Source organism: Silurus aristotelis (genome assembly GCF_946808225.1).
Source record: "Silurus aristotelis genome assembly, chromosome: 5".
Taxonomy (NCBI): domain Eukaryota; kingdom Metazoa; phylum Chordata; class Actinopteri; order Siluriformes; family Siluridae; genus Silurus; species Silurus aristotelis.
In genome coordinates this window covers 11,427,449-11,446,110 of record NC_139578.1, presented here as the reverse complement: position 1 = coordinate 11,446,110, position 18,662 = coordinate 11,427,449, and the positions used below count along the sequence as shown (strand labels likewise).

General features: G+C 39.8%; 1 protein-coding gene across 1 annotated transcript; it reads right to left on the bottom strand.

Moving 5' to 3' along the window:
* Positions 1-7,689: 7,689 nt before the first annotated feature.
* On the bottom strand, positions 7,690-17,506 carry znf16l (zinc finger protein 16 like). Its single transcript, XM_083542424.1, has 3 exons — positions 16,775-17,506; positions 13,701-13,886; positions 7,690-9,629 (listed from the first exon to the last, which is right to left on the bottom strand). Exons 1-3 carry the CDS (start codon positions 17,418-17,420, stop codon positions 8,932-8,934), a joined length of 1,530 nt encoding a protein of 509 aa, XP_083398550.1. The 5' UTR covers positions 17,421-17,506; the 3' UTR covers positions 7,690-8,931.
* Positions 17,507-18,662: the final 1,156 nt, after the last annotated feature.

The following is an 18,662-nucleotide window of genomic DNA, read 5'->3' as shown; positions in this document are numbered from 1 at the left end:
CTTATTTAAGAAACCTGACCTTGACCCATGTCAGCTGTCCAACTATAGGCCAATATCAACGCGGATAAGACGGAAGTACTTTTACTAGGACCACATGCAGCTAGAATTAAACTTTTTGATTACGTAGCATCTCTGGATGGTGTTTTTATCTCAGTGTGTACAGCAGTCAAAGACCTTGGTTTGATTATTAACCCAAGTTTTTCCTTTGAGGCTCACGTGAATAATATTACCAGGATCACCTTCTTTCACCTTAGAAATATTGCTAGAATTTGAAATATGATGTTATTATAGGAGGCAGAAAAACTAGGTCATGCTTACATCTAGATTAGACTACTGTAATGCTTTACTGTCTGGGTGTTCGTGTAAGTGTACAAATAAGCTTCAGTTAGTTCAGAATGCAGCAGCAAGGGTCCTCACTAGATCTAGAAAATATGACCACATCACCCCTGTTTTAATCAGTCTACACTGGCTCTCAATTAAATCTGGCATTGATTATAAAATACTACTACTGATGTATAAAACACTTAAAGGTCTCGTGCCACAGTATCTGAGTGAACTTCTGTACCAATATGATCCTCCACGCCTACTTAGATCAAAAGGTGCATGGTATTTGTTGGTACCTCAAACAATGAAGACTACAGCAGAGAGCAGATCTTTCTCTTATAAAGCCCTACAGTTATGGAACAGACTTCCAATCAGTGTTGGGGACTCAGTGTTTCAGTGTTTAATTCAAGGCTGAAAACATATTTATTTAGTCAAGTCTTTTATCAGTAGAGTTTTTCTTAAATAAAGGAGCAGATCTGGAGGGATCATGGATATAGAGTGTTTGGTGAACTGGGATATTTGTATGCTCTCTCCATATCCTTCTCATCCTGTCACCCCTATTCTTTCTCTCTCTCTTTCCCTTTCCCTTTCCCTTTCTCTCCAGTGACCCTCTTCCCACCGTGGATCTTCCCACTTCGTCCAGGCCTTCCTCTAGTTAGTGTCCTCTTCGATTGGAGGCCAGTCTGTGGAGCCGAGGACGGTTTCTCATCAACGACTTGGGTGGTTCCATGAAATTCCGGAGTAAGACCGGGAGCTTTGATGGATTTGGACTGTAGTTAATGTCAACAGTCTGCTACACTCACTCAGGACTACAGTTTGCTTCTGATCACCATCACTGTACCCCACAACATCATATATATGCAATAAATAGACATTTGGTGCCACCCAGATAGGGTTGGGTTCCCTCTTGAGTCTGGTTCCTCTCAAGGTTTCTTCCTTATGTCATCTCGGGGAGTTTTTCCTTGCCACAATCACCACCAGCTTGCTCATTAGAGACATCTTATTAATTTTTATCACCACATTATCTGTGTAAAGCTGCTTTGAGACAATGTTCATTGGTAAATGTGCTATACAAATAAAAATGAATTGAATTGAATTATATCCAACCCTGTACAGGAACTAAAATGCATTATTAATTATGATCAAGTTTGTGTTATCAGTATATGACTTTTTCTGTGTGTGTGTATATCATATATACAGGTCATATATAAATGTAGAAGCATGTTCAGACATGCTTGGTCTATTATATATATATATATATATATATATATATATATATATATATATATATATATATATATATATATATATATATATATATATATATATATATATATATGATTAGACCAAGCATGTCTGAACATGCTTCTACATTTATATATGACCTTTCTGTTCTTGAGTCTTGGTCTGCATTACAATGTCATTTAAAGGAAGCAGTTGCCAGGGTAACAGTGTGTGAAGATGAGCAGCGGGTATGAAAGTGATGAAGCATCTGCTCATTTGAAGGTGGGAGCACGGCACCTCCTGTGTTCACTCGCTGAGTGTGTTCAAACAAGCCCCATTTTTTTCCACGCCGGGAACAAAACAACAATAACAACAGCAAGCCTCAGAAAAGGCTCTATGATTAGCCAGCGTATAATTGTGTGACTATGCTTATACTTGACTGGACTGGATTTACATTTTCACTCTTGCAGGAGCCATCACTAAACCTTGTCTTATGAGACTGATTCCTTTCCCAGTGGGTGCCCATCTGTTCTCAGCACCAGAGCTGCAGGTGAAGAGACCTTTAATTAATGTCCCCGGCATAAAATGCTATGTTCTGATAGACCGCTGTGCCTGCGGATAACCCGGTATACATATCCTGCTTGGTGATATGACAGCTTTAGTAATGGAGAGTTTGCTTTGCAGTGAGTAAAGTATTTGACCTCTGTATTGTCAGGAGATCAGTGAATCTGTAATACTGTAACTGCAACAGCATTCAGGCACTCGCAACAACTATTAAGCTCTTTGATGGCAGGTCTCCCTCACTGAGCTTGATTGAAATTAGCAGGGGCTCATTAAACAGAATGTGATTATACAGTGTGTCTGACAACCTCCTGCTCATGTACTTAATAAGCTTTGAAACAGTGATGAGAAGGCAAGGCTGAAACGTATCTTTCATAACCTACGACCCTGAGCTTATTATATAGTGTGTGAACACTCCAATACAAAAATTGTGTAACCTATGAGCTGAAGTATTTAAGATGTTGCATAATATATATCTATATCTATATCTCTCTCTCTCTCTCTCTCTCTCTCTCTCTCTCTCTCTCTCTCTATATATATATATATATATATATATATATATATATAATAAGCATAAGAAACGTTCTCTACAGAAAATAAAGGTTTGAGATGCCCTTTTTATGTTCTTAGATTTGCACATTTGATGTGCCTGCCTCAATCCAAACAGGGTTTTTAATAACTGGTTTAATAAGGGTTGAAGATTGGACAAAAAAAAATATCACCTGGTCCTTTTCCAATCTTCAGCTGTCCAGTTTCGTTGAGCCTGTGCCCACTAGCCTCAATTTGTCGTTCTTGTTTGTCAGGAGTAGAACCATGATGTAATCACTCTCAAAGTTCAATGCGCTGTGCTATGGTTGTTGTTTTTTTTTTTTGTGAATGTGACCATTAGCGTTACTGCAGCCTTCCTAATAAAGTAAAATCAATACTATTCTTCACTGACCTCTACATAAAGCCTACATAATGACTTCACACTGTGTTTTTTCTGCACTATTCTGTGAGAGATTCTGAAAAACAGAAAGTTTGGCACCAACAGCCATACCCATCCTGATATTGTACTGTGAATCTGTATGATATGCTCTTTGAATAACTGAATAAATAAATAGGTTGCAGGTATTTCCATTAAATTGGCTTAATGCCATATCCTCCTGAGAAAAACAAAGAAGAATAGTCATTATTAGGAGAAATACAAATGAGATGCTGCTTTTTGAATAAAAATCTTAAATAAGACCACAGAAAATAGTGGAATGAGGAATAAGGATTGCCTCAATCGCTAATTCCCCTGGAATGTTCTCACAATACACTGCAGAAACCAGGAACTATCGACGCTCACTATGGTCCCTTACAAGAAATTAGATTATTACATGAGGCCTATCAGTTCAAAATGTAATTAGCATGTTATCAGTGTTGTAGCACTCCAATGACTACTTACTACTTTTTTGTTACTTAATTAGATGTTCTAAATAGTGTTTGTTGTTGAGTCTAAAAACTTTTACTTGTACAATGATTTTTCACAATTTTACTAGCAAGCCTATGATCCTTCATGATAAAAACAAGTATGCCTAAACAAATGTATGACACAAAACTTATTGGGAAAAAGAAAAAAAAAAAAAAAAAATATATACAGTGAGGAAAATAAGTATTTGAACACCCTGCTATTTTGCAAGTTCTCCCACTTAAAAATCATGGAGGGGTCTGAAATTGTCATCGTAGGTGCATGTCCACTGTGAGAGACATAATCTAAAAAAAAAAATCCAGAAATCACAATGTATGATTTTTAAACTATTTATTTGTATGATACAGCTGCAAATAAGTATTTGAACACCGGTCTATCAACTAGAATTCTGACCCTCAAAGACCTGTTAGTCTGCCTTTAAAATGTCCACCTCCACTACATTTATTATTCTAAATTATATGCACCTGTTTGAGGTCGTTTGCTGCATAAAGACACCTGTACACCCCATACAATCAGTAAGAATCCAACTACTAACATGGCCAAGACCAAAGAGCTGTCCAAAGACACTAGAGACAAAATTGTACACCTCCACAAGGCTGGAAAGGGCTACGGGGAAATTGCCAAGCAGCTTGGTGAAAAAAGGTCCACTGTTGGAGCAATCATTAGAAAATGGAAGAAGCTAAACATGACTGTCAGTCTCCCTTGGACTGGGGCTCCATGCAAGATCTCACCTCGTGGGGTCTCAATGATCCTAAGGAAAGTGAGAAATCAGCCCAGAACTACACGGGAGGAGCTGGTCAATGACCTGAAAAGAGCTGGGACCACCGTTTCCAAGGTTACTGTTGGTAATACACTAAGACGTCATGGTTTGAAATCATGCATGGCACGGAAGGTTCCCCTGCTTAAACCAGCACATGTCCAGGCACGTCTTAAGTTTGCCAATGACCATTTGGATGATCCAGAGGAGTCATGGGAGAAAGTCATGTGGTCAGATGAGACCAAAATAGAACTTTTGGGTCATAATGCCACTACACGTGTTTGGAGCAAGAAGAATGATGAGTACCATCCCAAGAACACCATCCCTACTGTGAAGCATGGTGGTGGTAGCATCATGCTTTGGGGGTGTTTTTCTGCACATGGGACAGGGCGACTGCACTGTATTAAGGAGAGGATGACCGGGGCCATGTATTGCGAGATTTTGGGGAACAACGTCCTTCCCTCAGTTAGAGCATTGAAAATGGGTCGAGGCTGGGTCTTCCAACATGACAATGACCCGAAGCACACAGCCAGGATAACCAAGGAGTGGCTCTGTAAGAAGCATATCAAGGTTCTGGCGTGGCCTAGCCAGTCTCCAGACCTAAACCCAATAGAGAATCTTTGGAGGGAGCTCAAACGCCGTGTTTTTCAGCGACAGGCCAGAAACCTGACTGATCTAGAGAAGATCTGTGTGGAGGAGTGGGCCAAAATCCCTCCTGCAGTGTGTGCAATCCTGGTGAAAAACTACAGGAAAAGTTTGACCTCTGTAATTGCAAATAAAGGCTACTGTACCAAATATTAACATTGACTTTCCCAGGTGTTCAAATACTTATTTGCAGCTGTATCATACAAATAAATAGTTAAAAAATCATACATTGTGATTTCTGGATTTTTTTTTTTAGATTATGTCTCTCACAGTGGACATGCACCTACGATGACAATTTCAGACCCCTCCATGATTTCTAAGTGGGGGAACTTGCAAAATAGCAGGGTGTTCAAATACTTATTTTCCTCACTGTATATATATATATATATATATATATATATATATATATATATATATATATATATATATATATATGTTTGGATTTGTACAGTGACTGATAAGGAAATTTGAAGGTTCATCCTGAAATTGAGATTACAGGGTTTCAACGTGAGTGAGAGTGTCCTTAACAGTGGGTGAAACTTGTGTACAAAATATAATGATAAGTCTGTCTGTCTATATGTCTCTGAAGAGAGACATTTCAAGAGTCACACTGCATAAGCCGATATTTCATTTTTACATCAATATAACAGAAAACCTTATGTTATGCATCATCATTCTGGATTTAATGATTTGTACTATATAATGATTCCACATCATTAACAAAAAACCTTTAAATGAAACTGATTAATGCAAACTAGCCAGCCTCTAGATCCATAAAGAGTTAACTGCCGTTCAGTAAACATACTGTTTATCATGGTTTGTATTGCAACAGTAGGATACATTCTATTTTAAACCCCTTTATAATTTCAGTCCAGATTGAGCTGCTGTGCTTTTCATCACGTCAGCGGTCGCTTCTGCTGAAGACAGAAACACATTCACACTGTCAAAACTTTTCACATCACGTCACCACCCTCAACATGCATGAGTGTCAGTGTGCATGTTGGTGAGAAATCATTAATGACAATCTGCACTTTTTCTTCACAGGACTGGAACCACGTCAAGAACATTGTTCTAAATTCGTATTCTAAATTCCAGTGTTGTTTGGCCTGTTTGTTATAGAGAGAGGTTAATATATAAACCTAATGAACAAAGTTTGTGGACACTTGCTCATAAGAGTCGTGATTTTTTTTATTTTTTTTTACATCCCAGTCAACATTTAGTCCCCATTTACTGTTAGAATAACATACACTCTTCTGGGAAGATGTGTGAGATTTTGGAGTTTGCTTATGGATATTTGTGCTCATAGTTAAGTCAGGAACAGATGTAGGGTGATCAGGTGCTAAGTAGGGTTAGAATATTTTTCATTCCAACCCATGTAAACCATACCTTTATGAAACTCACTATGTGCACAGGGACATTGTAATGCTGGAGCAGGTTTGGGTCTCCTAGTTAAATAAAGGGAAAACTTAATGTTACCACATCCAAAGACATCCTGTACAATTGTGTGCCTCCAACAGTATGGGGAAGAACAAGATATGGGTGCTGTTCAAGTCAGGTGTCCCAATACTTTTGTTTATATAGAGTATAAAGTAATAGACATAGGATAACATTCACTATCTGAGCAAGAGTCACTAAAATGTATACTCTATATATACTCTCTTTAGCTGAGTGTTAAATAAGGGATCATTTATCGATTTGAATTGTCGGATCAAAAGATGTGCGCACAAGACTTGCAAAAGTATTAACACCCCTTGAACCATTCTACATTTTGTTGTTTTACAAACTGGAACTGTGATAGATTTAATCAGGATTATATAGTTAGTAGGTTTTATTTCGAAAGCACGGTAACAACAATAGTACAGTGAGGGCTGTACATACTGAAAACTCAGACAGAACACAATAAATAATGAATAATACTATGAGATGAAATTGTACTAAAAGTAATAATAATAACAAAAAAAAAAATCAATAAATAGGAAACAAAATCCTAAATGCACATGTGGCACAGAAATGTCACACTTTAGCCTGCCTGGGGAAAGTGGTATAGCCAGGAGTAATGGAACAGCAGACCTCAAAAACCTAGGATCGGTAATAAATCAATAAACAAATAACCCAAAATTCTGAAGGGTTACAACTCCGAATGACAAAGTACCAAAAAAAAAAAAAAGTATTCCAGATATTTGACCTTACTGTGCCATTGACCCTGTTTAGATACTGAAGAATTTATTTTTTTTAATCCTACACACATTCAATTACTCAAAAATGTAAAACACAATTTCGAAAACAAAGTCTCCAACACCTAGTAAAAGAACTGAAAGAATATTTGGCATGATAATATTCAAAGCATATGGCATAGAATAAAGAATATGGGCTGACCAATGAACAAAATAGTGATCAGGTAAGGAAGGAATTATTCAGGCACAACCAAGAGGCCATGATGCTACTACCACCATGCTTCATTGTGAGAATGTTCTCAAGCAGCACTTCAGTTTTGGTCTCATCAGACCAGAGGAGCTTTTTCCATGTTTTTCCAGTCACACTAAAAGAAAAAAACTCTTTACATATGGTTTACCACTCTTGCTAAAAGCCAGCTTTGTGGAGTGTTCATGTTTTGGCTGTCCTGCAAACACCTTATCCAACTTGAGCTGTAGATTTCTCTAGTTTTTCTTCACAGTTACTTCAACACTCTCCGAAGCGATCGTTCTACAGTAATAGAGGATTCATGTTTCAGATGATATATTGTTTATTAATTAAGTTTACAACTAGGTTGGCAGTAACTGGTAAGGCCCAGTCCATTGGTATTTGATCACGGACAGTTTGCATCACCTCATCTAACAGTCATACATTCTTTTTTTTCATGTTTTACTGATTATACATTGGGTATCATGTACAATGAAAAGTCCTAAGATGCAATGATTTCACAATAACTTAATCGTTGACTTTTTTTACTGTGTAAAAAAAACCTAGACAACAGTCTTTATTCACTATATGGACAATAGTTTAAGGACATGTGATCATAAGCTTCATGCATGATTTTTGAACATCCCATTCCACATTTAGTCTCTATTTGCTGTTAAAATAAACTCCACTCTTCTGGGAAGTGTGGTTGTGGGGATATGTGCTCATTCAGCCACAAGGGTGTTAGTAAAGTCAGGTTCTGATGTAGTGTGAGGCAGAGGGCAGAAGTTAAAATCTGTATACAGAAGTCAGGTGTCTGAATACTTTTGTCCAAATAGTGCTTTTCCGAAAAGAAAACCAAAAGCAAGGTTATGCTTTCTATCATTTTTGCCCATTTTAGACTGTGTGGATATTAAAAGTGTGAACATATTAAAACAAATCCAAAGAAACAGTGTGTTAATAGTGTCAATTATGTGATAAAGTAGTAAACTAGAACACAAAGAGGCCGTTTAGGATTTTCCCAATACAACTACAGAAGCAGTTGATACAGTAACACGTCATCCAGAGGGCAACAGCAGCACTGCTCTTACCACCAGGGTGTGGAAAGCACAGAAGGCTCAGATGCATTTAAACTCAGGCTGATTGTGCAAAAAAAAAAAAAAAAAAAAAAAAATTGTGAAATAAAATAACTACAAAAAAAATAATAAAAATAATATTTAACAGCTGTTTAGCACTATTATTCTCACAAACCAACATGCATGCTCATCGGTATGGAAACAAACCTGGGTTAAAGCATCAATGTGCTAATTTCTGCTCCTTCAAGTTGTCTCCAAGTTCTCTTCGGGTCTTAGGACCGGAAAAAATCAGGTTCTTTACATTATCTGTCCTACTGAGGGTTTCCGGCATATCTGAATCAGAAATGGGTTGTCTTTCTTTCCTTTTTTTTAAGCGTCCTATGTCTGTCCATAATGTTCAGCATCTTCCACGCTGAGGTTAAAAGATTTCTCGACCGTCTGCTGAAGAAACCTAGCACAACATTGCCTTAGTTAACAAGCCAGCGGAATTCTATTTATCCAGTTTGGACTTTGTCCTCTTGAGGCCACGCTGGACCGTGTGCACTGGGTACCTGTGTGATGGGGGTGCAGCGATGGCTTTTGTAAGTCCCTAAATGTCGGAAGCTCCGGCCACACTGGTAGCAGGTATATGGAGTGGCGCCGCTGTGAATGCGCATGTGTGTGTACAGGTTGCCGAGCTCTTTGAAACGCCGGCCGCACTGAGGGCAGGCGTAAGGGCTTTCGCCCGTGTGCACACGTTGGTGGCGTTTTAGACCAGAGAGAACGGGGAAGCCTTTCCCGCACTGCGGACACGGGAAGGGGCTCTGCGCACCGCTGTGACTGAGTCGGTGACTCTTGAGGCGAGCGGCGTGCCGGAATCTCTCGCCACATTCTGAGCACACAAACGGCTTTTCGCCTGTATGGATGCGCCGATGCTGTCGCAGGTTGCCCAGGTAGTTAAAGCGCCGGCCGCAGTCCCCGCACTCGTATCCACCTTCCACCTTCTTCTCACGAGCTTGGGATTCGCTAGAGCTCGCCTTCCGCCACAGCTCTCCCTCACCACCCTGCCCTGTGCTGGAAGACGAGCCGGATTGAACAGCCTGAGCACTCTCATCCCGGTGCATCAGCTTCATGTGCTCCTCCAGGAACGATGAGTCGGGGCAAAGGGTTCCACAGAAGGGGCAGATGAATGTAGGGGCAGAGAAATGCTGGTCTGAAGAAAGAGAGAAAGTAAGTCACGAAAGAATGTTATCGGAGTAGAGGTTTGTATACTGTAGATATCAAGCATGATGTAGATTGTTCACCTGACCAGCAGTAAACAGATGCATGCAGTAATTTACTGTTTCTGATGCAGTATTACTTCACATCCAGCACGTCATTAAAAAATAAATAAATCGGCAATAGAATATTTTGGATGTGCAGTGGGTACGGAAAGTATTCAGACCCCCTTAAATTTTTCACTCTTTGTTATATTGCAGCCATTTGCTAAAATCATTTAGGTTCATTCTTCTTCCTCATGAATGTACACACAGCTCCCCATACTGACAGAAAAACACAGAATTGTTGACATTGTTGCAAATTTATTAAAAAAGAAAAACTGAAATATCACATGGTCCTAAGTATTCAGACCCTTTGCTCAGTATTTAGTAGAAGCCCCCTTTTGATCTAATACAGCCAGGAGTCTTTTTGGGAAAGATGCAACAAGTCTTTCACACCTGGATTTGGGGATCCTCTGCCATTCCTCCTTGCAGCTCCTCTCTAGTTCTGTCAGGTTGGATGGTAAACGTTGGTGGACAGCCATTTTTAGGTCTCTCCAGAGATGCTCAATTGGGTTTAAGTCAGGGCTCTGGCTGGGCCATTCAAGAACAGTCACGGAGTTGTTGTGAAGCCACTCCTTCGTTATTTTAGCTGTGTGCTTAGGGTCATTGTCTTGTTGGAAGGTAAACCTTCGGCCCAGTCTGAGGTCCAGAGCACTCTGGAGAAGGTTTTTGTCCAGGATATCCCTGTATTCGGCCGCATTCATCTTTCCCTCGATTGCAACCAGTCGTCCTGTCCCTGCAGCTGGAAAACACCCCCACAGCATGATGCTGCCACCACCATGCTTCACTGTTGGGACTGTATTGGACAGGTGATGAGCAGTGCATGGTTTTCTCCACACATACCGCTTAGAATTAAGGCCAAAAAGTTTTATTTTGGTCTTATCAGACCAGAGAATCTTATTTCTAACCATCTTGGAGTCCTTCAGGTGTTTTTTAGCAAACTCCATGCGGGCTTTCATGTGTCTTACACTGAGGAGAGGCTTCCGTCGGGCCACTCTGCCATAAAGCCCCGACTGGTGGAGGGCTGCAGTGATGGTTGACTTTCTACAGCTTTCTCCCATCTTCTGACTGCATCTCTGGAGCTCAGCCACAGTGATCTTTGGGTTCTTCTTTACCTCTCTCACCAAGGCTCTTCTCCCCCGATAGCTCAGTATGGCCGGACGGCCAGCTCTAGGAAGGGTTCCGGTCGTCCCAAACATCTTCCATTTGAGGATTATGGAGGCCACTGTGCTCTTAGGAACCTTAAGTGCAGCAGAAATCTTTTTGTAACCTTGGCCAGATCTGTGCCTTGCCACAATTCTGTCTCTGAGCTCTTCAGGCAGTTCCTTTGACCTCATGATTCTCATTTGCTCTGACAGGCATTGTGATCTGGAAGGTCTTATATAGGCAGGTGTGTGGCTTTCCTAATCAAGTCCAATCAGTATAATAAAACACAGCTGGACTCAAATGAAGGTGTAGAACCATCTCAAGGATGATCAGAAGAAATGGAAAGCACCTGAGTTAGATATGAGTGTCACAGCAAAGGGTCTGAATACTTAGGACCATGTGATATTTCAGTTTTTCTTTTTTAATAAATCTGCAACAATGTCAACAATTCTGTGTTTTTCTGTCAATATGGGGAGCTGTGTGTACATTCATGAGGAAGAAGAATGAACTTAAATGATTTTAGCAAATGGCTGCAATATAACAAAGAGTGAAAAATTTAAGGGGGGTCTGAATACTTTCCGTACCCACTGTATACAAATTCTACACTAGAACGCAAAACGCATGTGGACACCTGATAAAAGCCCTTACACTGTGTGCACAATTATTAGGCAAGTTGTATTTTTGAGGATTAATTTTGTTATTGTACAACTACAGTGCTCTTGGTCAATCCAAAATGTTTAACCCTTAAACATCTCACTTGTTTGTTTTCACCTGTTAAACTGAGAATAATAAACAAACTCAAAATCTACGAATAAACATTTCTGAAATTTCAATAAGAAAACCTCAGTGACCAATATAGCCAGCCTTCTTTTCCATAACAGTTACAAGCCTTCAATTCACGAAGTCAGCAGTTTCTTGATCTGGTCAGAATCAACTTTTTGTGCAGCCGCAACCACGGCCTCCCAGACACTGTTCAGAGAGGTGTACTGTTTACCTTCACTGTACATTTCCTGCTTAAGAAGGGCCCAAAAGTTCTCAATAGGGTTTAAGTCAGGTGAAGAAGGGGGCCATGTCATTAGTTTTTCATCTTTAAGGCCTTTACTGGTCAGCCACGCAGTGGAGTGGAGTAAATCAAAGTCTTCTTAAAAGATGCAGACTTTTTCCTGTACCACTGCTTGAAGAAAATTGTCTTCTAGAAATTGGCAGTAGGTCTGAGAGTTTATGGTGAGTCCATTTTCAACCCAAAAAGGTCCAACTAGCTCATCTTTAAAAACACCTGCCCATACCAGTACCCCACCTCCACCTTGCTGACGTCCGAGTCGAAGTGGAGCTCTGTGTTCGTTACTGATCCAACCCCGGGCCCATCCATCTGGTCTGTCAAGAGTCACTCTCATCTCATCAGTCCACAAAACCTTTCAAAAATCTGTCTTCAGATATTTCTTGGCCCATCCTTGACGTTTCAACGTATGTGTCTTGTTTAGAGGTGGTCGGGTTTCAGCATTTCTGACCTTGGCCATGTCTCGAACTTCTTGACACTCCAGGTAGGTTGCAGTTGTGGAATATGGCAGCACTGGAGGATAAGGTGTTCCTGATAGCTTCATGTTTGATTCTTCTCAAATCTTTGCCGGTTAATTTGTGTCTTTTCTTCTCGACACGTTTCTTGCGACCCAGTTGACTATTTGCTACAACATTTTTGATGGTTCTGTGATCACGCCCCAATATATTAGATATTTCAAGAGTGCTGCATCCCTGTGAAAGACTTTTTACAATTTCTGACTTTTCAGTCAGTTAAATCTCTTTTTTGGCCCATTTTTCCTGAGGAGAAGAATCAACCTAATAATTATGCACACCTTGATATAGGTTGTTAATCTCCTTAGGCCACACCCTCCCTCGTTACACAAATACACATCACCTGATATGCATTAAATCCAATAAGCATTCAAGTTTATACAGCTTGGACTTGGAAATTAAGGATAAAATGATGAAAAGGTCAAAATAAACACTTGCCTAATAATTGTGCACACAGTGTATATGTGCTTGTTGAAAATCCCATTCCAGATTTAGCCCCTCTCTGCCATTATAACAGCATCCACTTTACAAGGAATACTTATTATGGCTGTATGGATTTGTGTTTAATCTGCTGAGAAGATCTGGGGTTCAGTGTTCCAGTTCACCCCAAAGGTGTGCAAGACAGAACTTCCACTCCAACCTCAATGATATATATTAATAAACCTTGCTATGTCATCCTGGAGCATGTTTTAGCCTCTATGTTCCAGTAAAAGTTTAATGCTTATGTATGCAAATGCATTATATACAATGTGTGCTTTAGATTTGTGTTATGGACAGTCAGGTGTCAACAAACCTTTAGCTATGTAGTGCATATAGACAAACTCGCCACTGCAAATCACACAAGTTATGAATGTGTTAAATAAATAAATAAATAATAAAAAGACTAAAACTATTGGCATGATTCCGATGGAAATTTGTTGATGTTTACATGCGTAGACTTTCATCCTTGGAAATTCTGCGAATATTCTGCATTCTTGATGATACGTGTTTACATTTTACCTCGATATATCTATTCGATATGTCTCTCCTGAATGAGTTGAACATTTTAATACTTAAATAATTGATCTTTCAGAAAGAACCGTGTCAATTACAATTTACAGTTATTACTCGAAATCTTGAGTTTTCCCTTTACATACAAAATATTGAGAATACTGGATTATGCTGCTAATTAAACTTATGTTTTTAGTAAAAAAAAAAAAATTCTATTTCCACAGTTTAATTTACATGCCAACTTCCTATAGAACACTTACCTGGATCTAACGGGTCAATACTTTCCTCAACTGGGCTGCTGTCTTCGTCGGGCGAGCCGTGAGCATCCAGAGCAAATGGTGCAGAAGAATCGTCAGAGACCGGCCCCATCCCTCTCCCTTCCTCAGACTCTTCCTCAGCCGTCGCTCTTGCAGCTATGGCATTCTCACATTTGGACTCAGAGTCACCTGATTAAGCAACGGCACAATGAATGATTAGTGTCTGAGGAAATAACACATTTTCCCCTACGTAAAGTTTGCAGACACCAAAAGATTTGCATGAGCTTTTCATTCCACATTTATACTCCTTTTGCTGTTATAAACACTTTATATACCTCCACTCTTCTAGAAAGATGTTCTGCCTGATTTCGGAGTGCACTTGTGAAGATTTGGACTCATTCCGCCACAAGGGTGTTAGTAAAGCCAGGATCTAATTTGCGCTGAAGAATTCTGTGGTGCAGTAAGTGTTCAATATGAGAAGCTCAGAGCGCAATAGCAGGCTACTCAAGATCTTCCACTCTAGCCCATGTAAACCATATCCTCATGAAGCACATTTTGTGCACAGGGACATTGTCATGCTAGAACAGGTTTGGGTCTCCTAGTTTAAGTGAAAGGTAAATTTAACTCCAAAGATTGTATTAAGTATTGTGTGCCTTCAAATTTGTTTGGGAAAGAACCACATTAAAAAGATACATAAAAGACAGGTGTCCCAAGACTTTTGTCCACATAGTGTCCTCAAAAATGGGTGGAAAACATGTAACTATGACTAACTATAATTACAAGCTACACTAACAGACGCAAACTCCATAGTTCGGAACACATTCAAAACAATATAAGGCCTAAGAGGAGATGATGTTTGCCTTGAATATGGCGAAATAAAATTACTGCAGAGATACATTTTGATTCTATGAGGATTATTTATTATTTATAGCCGTATATATTCATTTCAAGCTGTAACCCTTCTTACAAAATAGGTAGCAGCAGTTGAGGTAGTTTGTGAGTTGGGAAATAACTGCCTTGAAGCATGCCGACCTAATGGCCCGAAAAATGAATCTACTCCGATTGAAGCGTTATGGCGCATGAGCCCTGCAGCATCGTTTCTTTCACCCAGGGTGAACTGAAATGAAAATGTAAAGTCCTACAATATATATAAATATATATATATATATTTTTTTTTTTACACCTAACCGTCATAGTGCATACTTAAGCAAAAAAACAAAAAGAGTGAAAGGAAAGCAGTGTGTGAAGTGCTGTATATACGTGCATCCAGGATAAGATGTGTTACAAATCAATACTTGACTCACTCATAGTTTAATGGCCATATTAGTCATGTTGCAATTACAGGTTGTTGCAGTGTCATAGTTAGACATGGTGTATGTTACATCAGTTACATTGCTGCTTACGTTTACAAAATACGGTGCGATATACAGTTTTTTTCTTTCCTGGATTAACAGGTTACTTTATCTTAGAGCTAATTTCTTATCTTATTAATACATTGTCCTAAATACTGATAATGAAAAAAGATTTAATGCAGAAGGATTTGCGGGAAAATGTTAAATAAAAGGTAGTAAGATTCCATTTAAAAGGATGTTTCTTTTTTCCTGATATATAAAGAGGATCACAACAGCATCAAGACAATGCTGGAGGACCTGCGGTATAACCAGTATGAATGGGAGCTCAAAATGTTGGGCTTTAAGGGTTTTTTTAGTACTAATTTCGCTCTTTAAAGTGTAAGAAAAATGTGCTACATTAGTGTAATTATTACAACGTGTAACAAAGTGTCTAGCAACATTATGTAACACCCCCTCGTCATGTTATCCAACAGAAAAAATATAAAAAAATAAAATAAAAAAAATAAAAAGATTTTTAGCGGAATCGATCTTTTCGTTTCCGTCGTACACAAGTTAAAACTCTAATGAAGCCTGTTAAGATAAAAAGATAGAGACACAGAGAAAATACTTTATTCATCCCAATGGGAAATTTACAAACACAGTTAGCACTATTTTACTATACAGTTTAAGTAGTGTAATGATTTTGAATGGCACTGTCCGAGGTCCCCCAGTGTACAAGTTCCCTTTTGAGTTTGCTTCCTCACGTTGTCTTAAAGAGTTTTTCCTCAACATAGTCACCTCTGGCTTCTTCATTAGGGGATTAAATAGTTTGATTGAAATTTTATATCCGGTTTGCTCTAAAACGTGCAATATAAGTAAGGAATAATCCATGGCTAGGTATGCATGAGCAGGAGGTGCATGACGCGATGCTTTGCCTCCACGTTGTGCATAAGTTAAAGCGCTCATTGATGTCTGCAGTGCCATTCTCCAGAAAGTGTCGAAATAACTTATTTCTGTAAAGAAGTGCGATAGGATTACATTTAATTGAATCAATTATATGAAACGGATAAAAGAGAGGAGATAGTAAGAGAGAGAGAGATGTATGTGAATCATGTGCATCTGCATCTCTACTAATAATCAATCTTTGGATGTTGTTTGTTGTTTTGCATGTTAGTTCTCGTTTTAACGTTTTCTTGTCATCTTCTAACGTCATCTTGCGCCTTGGATTATTTATCAAAATCGTCATATTTGTATTATAATTTAACCAGAGCGTAACAATCCTCAATTTAGTTTAATAAGGTAATTAGGAAACATTCCCAATAGCTCTCTTACTCTATAGACACTCTAGTGACTTTATGTTCCTGTGGTTAAAGTTGTTCATTACTAACCAGAACAACGTTCCAGCCAATCAGAATCGAATATTCACACAAATTTTACTGCTTTTATTACACATCATTTAAAAAAGGTACACCAAAAGACTATTGTTCAGCAATGCCATACTTTAACTTTCAGCACTTGAATGTGTTTGTAATGATTAATATACTTCACACACTGTTTAACCATGGTCCTGGTGGACTGTATATGGATGAAATGAAAGTAAATGCTACTTGATTTTACTTTAGAGACCAAGTTGTGACACTGTGTGAAGCCTGAACATCTCTAGATGTGCCTGAGAGGTGTATAAACCTTCACCTGATGTCCAAAGCTGCTCTCTCTCTCTCTCTCTCTCTCTCTCTCTTTCGTTACCTTTATACTCAGAGGAGGAGTTGAGCTCCACTCCAGACATCCACTCATAATCGTAGAGTCTCTTGCTGGCGGAGGGTAACATGCTGAAGATGTCCTCGCTCTCTGTCCAGGGGCTGAGTGAGGCCTGATTCTGCTGCTGATGCTGATGATGATGATGCCGCTCGCCCTCCACATCAGCAGCTCCGCGAGAGTTTTTGTCTTTCATTAGGTAATCGCAGATGGCGTCAATATTCTCCTTTTTGACAGTAGGAGCTGCCGCTTTAGCTTTCTTGGGTTCCGTGTTGTTGCTCCTCGGCGGCGCATGGAGGAATTCGGATTTCCTAGCCGGCTCGCTGGAGACACACTCAAGCCGGGCCTTGAGAAGCTCGATTTCATCTGTCTTCTCCCTCAGCTCTATTTTCAGGAGCCTGGTCCGTGCGCTCACCACTTTGCGGATTTCGGACAGGGCCTCCTCCAGCGCCACGGTGATGTTCCTGCCGAGGTGCTCGGTGATCTCGCTCACTGAACACACCAGCTCCTCATCAAGCTCCAGCTCACACAGACTCTCCTCCGCTCGGACAGAGGACCCCGTGCTGTCCATCAGTGCTGCCTGGGAGTCAGACAACTGCCCCGTTTCAATAAAACTGTGGTTTCTTTTACGGCTCATAGCTTCAAAATAATGCACTGTTTTGAACAGTCGATGCTTCAACACCGTAGAGTTTTGACAACTTCCGCCTGCGCCAGGACTCGACTTTATTAACAGCGCCTCCTGCAGGACTGGCGGTGCTTCTGTTTTTCTTTCTTTCTTTATTTCTTTCTTTCTTTATTTCTTTCTTTCTTTATTTTTTTATTTCTTTCTTTCTTCGTGACCCTTGTTTTCTCTCCTTGTACCCTTTCTTTCTTTTCTTTCTTTCTTTCTTTCTTTCTTTCTTTCTTTCTTTCTTTCTTTCTTTCTTTCTTTCTTTCTTTCGAGACAAGTCATGATTCTATTAAATCCTGTAAGTTGTGGGGTGGGACCTCCATGGACGAGGCTGGTTTATACTGCACATATCACAGATGCTTGGATGTTCCTTCATACATTCCTGAACAATTTAACATTCACATGAATGTCGGGAAGATTTGAAAGTAGAACAATGCCCAGTTTTCCCCTGGGATTAATCATGTTGCCTGTCAGAGATTTTATATTATGACTTATATGTTGGCAAGGGCTCACATACACATAGGGCAAGTGTTTAAAAAAAAAATAATTATATATAATAAAAATGAAAGTCAGTAGGAGTAAGACAGAGTACATGTGTGTGAATGAGAGGGAGGGCAGTGGAGTGGTGTGTTTGCAGGGAGAAGAGGTGGAGAAGGTGAAGGAGTTCAGGTACCTGAGGGTCAACAGTGCACAGTAATGGAGAGTGTGTTAGAGAAGTAAAGAAAAGAGTGCAGGCAGGGTGGAGTGGGTGGAGAAGAGTGATAGCAGGAGTGATTTGTGATAGAAGAGTATCTGCAAGAATGAAAGGGGAAGTTTATTGAACTGTGGTGAGACCTGCGATGTTGTATGGTTTAGAGACAGTGGCATTGAGTAAAAGACAGCAGAGGTAGCAGAGCTGAAGATGTTAAAGTTTGCGTTGGGAGTGACGAAGATGGACAGGATTAGTAATTAGTTTATTAGAGGGACAGCACATGTAGGATGTTTTGGGGAGGGAGGCGAGATTGAGATGGTTGGGACATGTGCAGAGGAGGGTCATGAGGTATATCGGTATGAGAATGCTGAGGATAGAGCCACCAGGAAGGAGGAAAGAAGGAAGGCCAAGGAGGAGGTTTATTGTGGTGAGGGAAGACATGCAGGTGGTTGGGGTGACAGAGGCAGATGTAGAGGACAGGGGGGTATGGAGACGGATGATCCACTGTGGCGACCCCT